At 32.0% G+C, this 11,338-nt stretch overlaps 1 protein-coding gene across 1 annotated transcript in view; it reads left to right on the forward strand.

The window, feature by feature from the left end:
* The window catches only part of LOC108568170 (5-hydroxytryptamine receptor-like), a 176,121-nt gene that overhangs the window by 144,422 nt on the left and 20,361 nt on the right, over positions 1 to 11,338 (forward strand). Inside the window, exons 4-6 of the mRNA XM_017929105.1 lie at positions 9,329 to 9,470; positions 10,155 to 10,370; positions 10,712 to 10,845. Of these exons, the coding sequence (XP_017784594.1) occupies positions 9,374 to 9,470; positions 10,155 to 10,370; positions 10,712 to 10,845 (447 nt within the window). The 5' untranslated portion in view covers positions 9,329 to 9,373. The remainder of the gene's footprint in view (positions 1 to 9,328; positions 9,471 to 10,154; positions 10,371 to 10,711; positions 10,846 to 11,338) is intronic.

Genomic DNA, 11,338 nt, shown 5'->3' on the forward strand with positions numbered 1-11,338 from the left:
ACCGATTTGTACTGTTGATTTCTGGTTACCTTTAAACCGAATCGAATTATCGTTAATTCGTAACTGAAATCAAAGTTATTAATTGATGGAATTTTTAAATCCTAAACAAAATCACCTCGGTTTACGAACATAATTTGGGGAACCGATCCGATATTCGGATACTGCAATATTCGTAGGCAAGTTTGTAAAAGTTTAAATAAACAATCTTAAAATTTATATGAGAGGAAATATTTTTGATTCTTGTACAATTCGGTTTTTGGAACAAATTATGTAGGAGAATTAAAGTTCCACGACATTTAAATATATCAAATATAACGAGGTGTACCTCGTTTTACACGGTATTTTTTAAACGTTTTCACTTTTACACGGTTTAAAAAAAATAAATTAAAAATAAACATTAAAAATAAGCTATCCCTCATTTTACACAGTACTTTCTTCACACATTTTCGCTTTTACACGATTTAAAAAAATAAATGTTGAAATAACCGATCATATGCTTTTATACAGACTTTTCTATTTGCTGGATTTTACATTCAAAAAGTTACAATTTCGATTTACATCTTCTCAAACCGTGTATTGCGTATGAGAAGAAATAATTTCAGTTTTTGAACAATTTGGTTATTGCAACCTTTTGGAAAAAATATTTTCGAGAACTTAAATTCGACTGTATTTAAATTTATCGAATAGAATTCGTATTGCGTACAGTATTTTTTTGTAATTTAATTGAATACAATTCTAAAAGTTGAAATTAGTAATCTGGAATTTGAGAATAAATTATAAACTTTTATAAAAGTTTAAATAAAGACTATCAGAGAAAATAATTTCGGTTTTAAAAGAATTTAGTTCTAGAACTGAATTTTTGATGTATATAACGAATAGAATACGAATTGGAATATTAAAGTATCGAGAATACGGTTTTCGAACAAATTTGTTTTCTGTTGAAATAAATGTTGTAGAACTGAAGTTCGACTGTATTTCAATATATTGAATAATATGCCCAAATCGAACATTATATTTTTTTAATTTCATTTAAGGAATTATACAGGAATTACTTTTATAAAAGTTTAATTAATGAATCATTTAAATTTATGAGAGAAAATAATTTCGATTTTCGAACAATTTTTAAGCAATTTCCAATATATGGGGTAGAATTATAACAATTCCTATATAATACGCAGTTCGAAATTGTTAAATTCGTATCATACTTCGAAATATCCTGAAAATGTAGAACACGTTGCATTTACTGAGTGTTTGGGGAAATGCAATTCTTAAAGTATTTAACTATTTTTAAATAAATTATTTTTGCACGCTGTGAACGTATAGATAAGGTAAGTGTTTGTGGGCCGCGGCGGAAAGGGCGAGAGAAAAAAAAAGGTTTGGAATGGATGGAGTAGACGGGAATTGCCGCGTTCGTCGGGCCCTTAATGGCACATAAAGGTCCGATTGAATTCATTAAAGTATAAATCTGTAATAAAAATGAGAGGGAAAAAGCGGGATCTGTTCAAACATTAAATGGATGGTTCGAGCGTCGTAAACGTCCGGAGGACCCCTTATCTCCTAATGGCCCACCAACATCTTTCCAAAAAACGAAACTAAGCATAACATTTCACGACAGTTTTGTCTGGAAAGTCAACAAAAGTTTACATTTTACATGTATTCCGAAACATTACAAATGTTTAATTATTTTGTAAATGCTTTTCACTTATCTAAATAACATTCATACTGTATTCTTCTAAGATTAAATGTTATATGTACAATATTGAATGAAAGCAACTCACCCAATGTAAATATTGTTTCATTTCTTAAACTTTTAAGACGTACACAAAGAAAAGCTTTATAACTACACTAGTTCCACGTCTTAAATGTACACAAACATGTTTTATTTGGATTTTGACATTAGTTTGACCTAATTCGTAGTACCAATTGTACACACACCACCAACTGAGTTTTTTTTTATTTGCTAGAAATCGTATGAACTTACTGAATACTTGCAATAAACTAAGAAGAATAATCTATTTGTAATCTATTAATATATTTACTCTTTTATTTAATAATAACTTTGTTTTCTTATAAAATATAACATTATTTTTTTATTTTCATTAACCATTTTGTTTATATTAAATCAAAATGAATTTATATTTTAAGAAATAACAATACAGTCATACATCTATGAATGAATAGGATGCGTTGTACATAATTACTTCATTTTACTAGGTAAATATAACTTTTATGAGAAAATCAGGATAATTTTCAAAGAAAATCCTTAAATCTTTGGTTGTTAACATTTTCTTCATTTTTTTTTTGTCTTCTTGATAACAATATTTTTACTAAATCTTCTATTGAAAATCTTCAGCATTCTAACATCTTCTAATTTCTTGGAAGTTATTTTCATTTTTTAGCACAACTTCTCCCTATATTCATAATTGTCAAGCGTAGGCCTTAAATTGTAATATTTTGTATGTTAAAGCGGATTTGGAATTGAAAACTTTTTTATGTCGAAGCTTCGTTATTTGATGTAACGTTATTGTAATAATATACAATACTTACCTCATAATTAGCTTATTGACATTTAGTATCTTCAAGTATATTAATATGAAGCTTTTCATGAATTTTTTATAATTATCCAGAATACATTTATTAAACAAATTATAAAGATAATGTAAGGCTTTGTTGCAGTAGTATTAAATGGATTCTTAAATTTAGATGTTTAATTTGATCTCTAAATCTAAAAATGACTATATTCTCTTATATCATCATGGTATATTAAAGACATTTTAATAAGGATTTGTTTTTTTTAATCTTTTAAATATTCTTATAGAAATTGAAACGAATGCATAAATTGAATAATATATTTTAAAATCAGTTTTTCTTAAAAATATGATGCTTTTTCCTCAGGACAGAAAGCAGTTTCAAAATTAAGAATGCCCTTTGTAGGCGTGCGTACATTTCGGATGGAGGTGGCCGTAGGTGAAGAAGTATGAGACAAAAAAAATAAACAAAGGGCATGTGTGTGTTATTTAAAGTCGGAGCTTTGCTTTGCCGATGGACGGATGAGAGTGGAGAGACTCACGTAATGCGGCCTTTTATCCCGGGGACAATTCAATACCCGCTTTGAAGATACCCGACTGCCGGAGATATTTACCGAGAACGTATCCCTTCGTCTTTCCTTCATGCCATTTTTTTTCTATTTTCCTTCTTGTATTTTTTTTCAATTTCTTTATATTTCACAGTTCACTCTTTATTTTTAATTCTCGCGCGCCCCAATCGGAAATATCTCTTCCTGTGTCGGCTCCTCGCATTTTCCTTTCTCGCTTTCCTTCTAACTTTTACCCTCTGCTATTATCATCCCTCCACCAGCGCATAGAGATATATCCACGTCTTTTTATCCTTCTTTTTCTTCCTTTTTCCTTCTTTTTTTAGACGTCTGGTCGTCCCCTGCAATTTCCTCGCCCCACGGAAAGTAGCACCGACGATAATCCCGTCCGTAATTTCCGGATGATTCCTTATCCAGGACACGATTGCAACCGGTGCGTGCTGCGAACAGCTGATAGTCAAATTGCAATTGTTAGGGATTACAGACCTTTGCAGAAAAAAAAGAAAGAATGTAAGGAAAAGGTTCCTGAGGGCAACTCGTCTTTTTTCTTTTAATTTATATTTTCCGCGTCAGAAACAAAGAAGCTAATCATGAATGGTAGAGGAAAAAATATTGGAAATAATTAAAAATAAGATCGAAGATTGGGTATTTGGAGGAAAGCAATTTCACCTTTAAAATTAAATATTAATTAATTTTAAACAGGATTTTATAATTGATTGTTGATATTTTAATGAATTTTCAACATCATAACTCTCGTATTATTTATAAAAATAATGTATAAATGCGATATAATCATATATTTAACAAATATAAACATATATTCTGGACTGCTTGAAATCGGACTAAAGTCGGAATATAGTGAATCCGAAATATGCAAGAATATTTCAAATAGAAATTCGAATTAATTGACCGCTCTACTTAAAAGCCCGAGAATACTCGTGTGTCATGAAAATGTCCTGTTTATAAATTTAAAAACAGAATTAATTCGGATTATGGATATAAAATAATTGATGATGATTTAGTAACTACTGTATTCTCAGAGACTAACCGATATGCCAATAATAAATTAGTGAAATTACTGGATTACTGAATATGGACAATATTTTACACAATTGTTAAGTTAAGCAGGTAAAAATAACATATTGGGTCATATTTTTCAATTTGATGGATTTGTCAACTCAACTTGCTATATTTTTTTAAAATTTTATTCACAAGTGACACAAGTGCTGTTTATAAAGTTGGTATGAGATATTAATCCCATGGCTGAGAGAGAAGACATCGAATGATAGTGATAATGTAGATATACAAAACCTTTGTCTTATAATAATATTATAAATACAATTTATAAATATCTTGAAACAAGAAAAATAATATTATTTTCCTTTTTTTATAATAGATTCATTTTACATCATTTAGTACAAGAATATACGAAAATTATATTTAGCTTTGTTTAATCTTGTTTATCTTCTTAAGAGACATGAATTCATACAATAAATTTAAGGTGTACCAACTATTATTGATTATCTGGAGTCTGATGACATGTCATGCTATGAGTACACAGCAGTTAAAATACCTGACTGATATTTACTTATTATATCACTCATAGTGTGGAAGAAGCTTTATATAAATAACCTGCTAATTTTTCAACTAATCCATTTTCTATTAATCTTAAATTAGAAAAAGTGTATGATAAGTATTTAATTTTCTGACATTAAAAATATACACAGTGAATTTTTGGTATTCGAACATAATCAATACATTTTTTTGAATGTTGCAATAAAGATAATTATTATGTTCTAAAAATATAAACATAAGGAAAGTACTTACATTTATATCAATAATTGAAAATTTACTTAATCACAAATGAGAAAAATAAACTAACTAACAATTTATAAAAGTTAAGTTTTTCAACATACAATTATTATTTTACAAATTTTGAAACTTCATTTTAATTACCTATGTAATTCAGTTAGAGAACAAAGGCTTTTTGTTTCAGTTTTTTTCGGGAACCGAATTACATTTTGTCTTGCAATTAACTTCATTATTATGTCAATTTATGTAAAGTTAAGATTTTTTTCTAAAAAATCAATTTTACTATCAATCTTGAGAAATTTGATGTTCCCTTTGCGTAAATTCGTTGATGTATCGAAAACAGAAACCAGACCTTTGGTGTTTCTTTTGGTAAATCCATTTTTTTTTCATATATTTTTGTTCAGAAATGACATTTTCTATTGTAATTGACTATAAGACTTTATTATTATGTCAATTTACTTTTATTTACTTAATTCAAATGAATTGAAGCCATACTATGTAAAGCATACTTTGTACGTACTCTACGTACTTTCCAATGATTAATATCCTGTAATTATTTTGCAATTTATGTGAAGTTTATACATTTTTAACTAGTATATCTTTAAATATTAAATATTTAAATATTAAATTGGGAAACATCAAATATTAAATGATTCTGCTGCTTTTAAAATTGACTAAAATCCATCTTGATGACACAGCACCTAGAGCCATATCCCCAATGAACTTTTTAATTTAGAAATGCGATATTTCACTTGACGATGACAAGGCGCATCCGCCCGTTTATATTTACTTATACATAAGGCAAACGTTTTCATTAATCCGCGAAAGGCGTCCTCTTCGCCGATGGAACGCGGTTCACGAATAGGCACAATCTCTTTCTGGAAGGAAAACCGTTTGGAATTAGATGGAAAACGGGGGAGATTCGTAATTTCCGGCTTATCCCTTATCCGCGACACGATTGCAACGGTGCGTGCACGGAGAAAGGAAAAGAACGAAAGAATATTCAAATAGCAATTGTCGAAAAGGGCGTGCAACAGAGGGCTGCGATGTGTGTTAGAAAGAGATGAATAAATGGATAAAGAAGAAAGAAGGATAGAAAGAGAAATATAGAAAAAAGAAATCGGGCGGACGGCGGCTTAGCGTTTTGTAAATTACCACCGCCCTACGCCCTCAGAGCGGCTCATCCGGCCGTGGCCTCGTGAAGAATTCAGTCGTTTATTTTGCCCTGTCACCGCTGACATCTTCCATTCTATCTTCCAGTTTCATTTTTTCTTCTCTCCCTGTTTGTTGCGTTGCGTCCTCTCCTCCTTGTTTTTCTTCTGCTCCTTTACGCGTGTGATCTTAATTCCAAATGGAAATTAAATACTGATTTATTTAGAGCACAAAAAAATCGATTCATCAAAAGAAACAGGGAACGTCTGGTTTCTGTTTTCAATACATCAACGAATTACGCATGGAGAACATCAATCGCCGAATTAATTCGTTTCTTAACTAGGTTTGTTTCTCGTATACTTTATGTGGAAATACACGATAACTTGTTGCGTTTGTGAAAGGATTCGCTTTATTACGGCTTCCGAATTTGTGGTTGAATGAGAAAAAAAATAACGAACATTTATATATATAACGATTGAGAGAGAGATAGGGTGTGAAAAAGAGGAAATGCGATGAAGAGAAAGAGGAATAATGTTAGGTTGGCTGATCCATATGCGATCTTGAGCCGTTTGATTTATGAATACCATGGGCGTTCTGCGACTTTGATAAATGCTAAACGATGAAACATTATCTGGAACTTATTAATCACGCGGAAACGCACGGTGATAAATCGGAGCAACCAGACCCAAAACAAACAAACAAAAAGTGAATGTATTCGCAAAAGGGCGCAGGACGGATTGCCACAATAAATGTTTAATGTCAGAAGGTTGCGAAACAAAAGGGATCCCGATGCCAAAGAACGCGCCACTCGATTTGCCGCTGATGCGACTTAAACGTTTCCTCCGGCGATTCACAATATTTGTAAACACTTATCACTTTTGTTCCATCTGCTGAAGCAGAAAATCGTAGAGATCTTGTCTTGTTCCGAGTGATTTTCCTTTTTGTTACTGGATTTGGAATTCCACAAATAAACTATAATCTATAAACAGTATGGACCATCAATTTCAACCCTATTAGATGACCACAGCAAATTTTGCAGTAGAAGTTGCATATATACCAATACCTCGCATAGTCCGGCTTCAATTAGTCCATTATTTCTTTATACACAAATAAGCGTGTATTTTTTTCTTTTGTATCTATTTAGTTCCTCAATTACTCCGGAACCTATTACCCGGACTAAACGAGGTATATATAAATTTTATAATGCAAATAAACTACTGTCGTGTTCCGGTATTAAAAATCATTGTACACCGTGGATTATCTATAATTATGTCATTGTAGTGTTTTTGATCCAGGACCCCCTTTTGTACTTAAAAAATGTAAAAGACCTCCCGAGGAATAGGTATATATAGAAAAATGTAGCAAAACAGAAAATTAGAGAATTACTGTTATACAGCTGGAGCTCAAACGGTCGATTGCGAGAGTTTTTTGATAAATTAAGTGGCCACAGTTAAAATAAAATCAAAAAAAATCAATATTTAATATTCCCCGTAGAATATTAGAGTAGCGGTAGTTAAATAAATATAATGTTCAGCAGTGAAGTAGCATCTGTTAATTTCGAGTTTTCATACGATCAACACAGTGAATTCTATCTTAGTTTTTACACTTTGTTTTGGTGTTCTTTGTCGCAGTTCATCATTTTTTATTTCATTATTATTATTGTATGAATATACAACATTAAAATACATAAATATGAAAGGAATTTAAGTTTAAACGATTTAGTATAGGAAATAGAAAATGTTCCTTTTTTTCTAGAAAACCGAAAACACAAATCTGTAGAATTACCTATAATTACATATTTCACACTCAATTTAATAGATTGTTATAGGTCTTTCATGAAATATTTGTTCTCGGTAGTCATTTTATGAAATGTGAGTATTATTAATAAAAAAAAAATCTTTATTAGTCACCAATTGTAACCAAAGGGCTATCGACTTAAGTCTTTTCTCCCCGAATATTATTATATTCTTTAGAATCTAAATATTCTACAATGTAGAGTATTTTTGGGGTTTATAAATATTTTTTCTTTTGAAATCAGTATTTTTATTAAACAATCAACTAAGATAAGTGTTGTTCTCTTGAATTACCAATACCAGTTAATACTTATGAAAAAAGTTCCCTATCAACATAACTAACTAAGATAATGTTTTATAATTAACAAAAAAATAATCATATTAGAAGTGGTATGAATGTAAATATATTTTCGAAGAAAGGAAATCAGTTTTTACTATGTGGATGTGGAAACTCACCCGTTTTATAACTAACAACTCTAAGATTGTAAATCTGACAATTTATGGGATGTCTTATTGTAAGTTATCAACATTTTCCAGTTATGGTATTAAAGAACTGAATATATTGACATGTATTATTAAAGTTGACATTCGTGTAAATTTTGTTCTTTTAATATTTTTACTAAATCCGCACTCTACCTACATAGTGCGGGTCTGATTAAAGCTGATTCACTATAGTACGGTGTGAAAATTTCAATACAAACTAAATTTCAATTGTGCAAAACAAAAACAAAAAAAATCTAAAAAATTAGTAAACAAAATTATTTTTTCTACATAGATTTTTGTGTTTATTTTCAAAATCCTCGATTAGTGCGTATTATTGACGGAATCGATTATCATAATAGTGGTTAAACATATATTGAAATTTAAATAAAAATCAGTAAACTTATAATATTAGATTTTCTTCAATTATTTTCTATATTTTGTATATAAAAAATTCCATAAAATTTGCGATTAATTTCTTTTTCATTTATACAATAATAACATTTAGATTTTTTTTTAAATTTAAATCAAACTTTAATTAATTAATATAAACTTATAGTCATTGATTTTCTTCAATAATTTCTATATTTGGAATTGACAAAGTTCCGGTAATAACCCGTCAAGTGCGTTTCCACGAGTCGACACTGATTGTCACGATGTTTCGTGTTGTCTACGTTGTCTGAATACTGCGTAGTTACATTTGGCATCGAGAATTGCATTGGGAAGTTGGATACAATTGCATAATAGAATAAGTTTTGACAGGCACAACTTTCGCTATTATATCGGTCCGTGACGCTATTAAACTTGTATCGATTGCCGGAGGCGTAACTTGAGTGCCGACTCAGTTAGAGTTAGTTAGTTATTTATCTTGGATCCTTCTGGCTTTCGGCCGCGGCCCTTTCCGCCCTTATCGGCGCGCCATTCAATTAAAAAGGGCCGCCACTGCCGTTGCCGCTGCCCGCAACCCCGACTGACTGGTTGTTTTGTGTGTTTACAGGGCTGAGACGATGATACCGTGAGGTCCAGGCAGTCCCTGCGAGCCATGCCTACCCTTAGCATGCTAAAAAACGCCCTCGGCCACCACGCAACGGCACCCGTTCTCCATGTTAACGATGTGATACAGCCCACGACTTCCGATGGTAAAACCCTCAGCTTTTTGCATGCTCAAAGCGAAGCACTCCCTTCGCAGTGCCCTCTTCCTTTTCGCCGAATACCGGCCCTTGGATACACAGACGCATTCCCGCTTAATCGCATCTCATTCTCCACGAAATTGAATCCCGGGGCGCGTAAAACATTACGCCCTTCCATTATGTTTCTCCATATGAATATTTCATGCGATGCATCAACATTTTTACTGCCCTAAAAGGGATTAACATTAAACGCGAAACAGATTTGATGGATCACCCACACACAACTTCATCTCGCATCATATCATCCTTCTTCTCCTCATCCTCATCCTCCTTCTCTACCTCTCACATAAAAGAGCTCCACCGAAGCTCATGCAAAATTCTATAACAATAAATTCATTTCATCTCTTATAAACTCCTTCAAGCCACTTACTTTCCACAAAGAATATAAACTGCATCGCTCAGTTCGCATACATTTAAATGGCAACGATGACAATGAGAAGCGAGGATCATGGTAATTTTCCTTCATTCATTTGCGTTGCAAAGCATTTGTTTATGGAACCGTTGTTTTTGTGGGATTAACATTCCTTTAAGTGCACTCCGGCACTCCGAGAGGACACGCTCATCATACAATTTCCGCTTTTGCATCTGCAATTCCTCGATTACATGATAATGCGAACTTTATGTTGTATGTAGAAAATCTGGAGGAATTCAATGAAGGCACCATAGGCAACTTCCTCCGCTTATCACCGGATAAGTTTCTGAATTTGACCGTTCCTAATGACACTCTGGTTAATGGCACATTCAATAATACCTTCATCGGCAACGAAGATGGTGAACCCTTGGCTCACATTCTCCTCATGGGAGTACTCTCCATTGTTCTAGGCCTCATGATCTTAGTAACCATCATCGGTAAGTTAAAGAACACTTAACCTTTAAATCAATATTTATCAATTGTCACCATTTATTGCTTTAACATGTACTTACTAAATATTTACCCTTTTCTTATGACAAATTGCTGTCGTGTTGAGGTTATGTTTTTAAGCTCTGAAGTTAGTTCTGTATGAGTTATCAAAATACGTTTCTTTAGTTTCTCTTATAACAGTTGGAAACGAGTGTGTCAAATCTTTTCGTCAGCAAAGTGTTAAATGACAGCTAACATTTCTCATTTTGCTAACTAGTTTTTGTTAACATTTGTCATTTATATTTCTCATAAATCTTATAAAAATAAATAAAAAATCTTTATATTTCAGGAAATGTCTTCGTTATTGCTGCCATCCTTATGGAGAGGAACCTGCAGAATGTCGCCAACTATTTGATCGTGTCGCTTGCAGTTGCTGATTTGATGGTAGCATGTCTGGTCATGCCTCTGGGTGCAGTTTACGTGGTGAGTGACTACTTCACGTACTCTTCACTTTATACATGGTTTCATTCGGTTTTAAAGTGCCATAAATAATCAATTAAACATTAACTGCGGCACTAATTACGAGCACCGTGATTTGCGCATGAACGGCACGTTTACATTCGGCGAAGCCGACGAATTTACAATCGCAATCATTTCATACTACAGCCCACATGGGACCAGGGGTCATTTATTTTATTTAAATTCAATTTGCAGCTTTGCGAATACTTGCAAATTGTAGCACAAATATGAAACATCACGAATACAAATATAAATGTATGTCCTTCTATAAATATATTTGAACATTCTGCTGTCCCTTACAGTTTATGAACTAGAATTGTATACCCAACGATTTAAACCTCATTTACCTATCATTTTCAATTGACAACTGCCACAATCATTAAAGATAATTCCAATTTATATGTAAAAAATAATAATTCGCGTTCAGCAGTATCTAGCATAGTCCGGGTAATTAGTT

This window comes from Nicrophorus vespilloides, unplaced genomic scaffold (genome assembly GCF_001412225.1).
Source record: "Nicrophorus vespilloides isolate i.1.1-1 unplaced genomic scaffold, Nicve_v1.0, whole genome shotgun sequence".
NCBI classification, from domain to species: Eukaryota; Metazoa; Arthropoda; class Insecta; order Coleoptera; family Silphidae; genus Nicrophorus; species Nicrophorus vespilloides.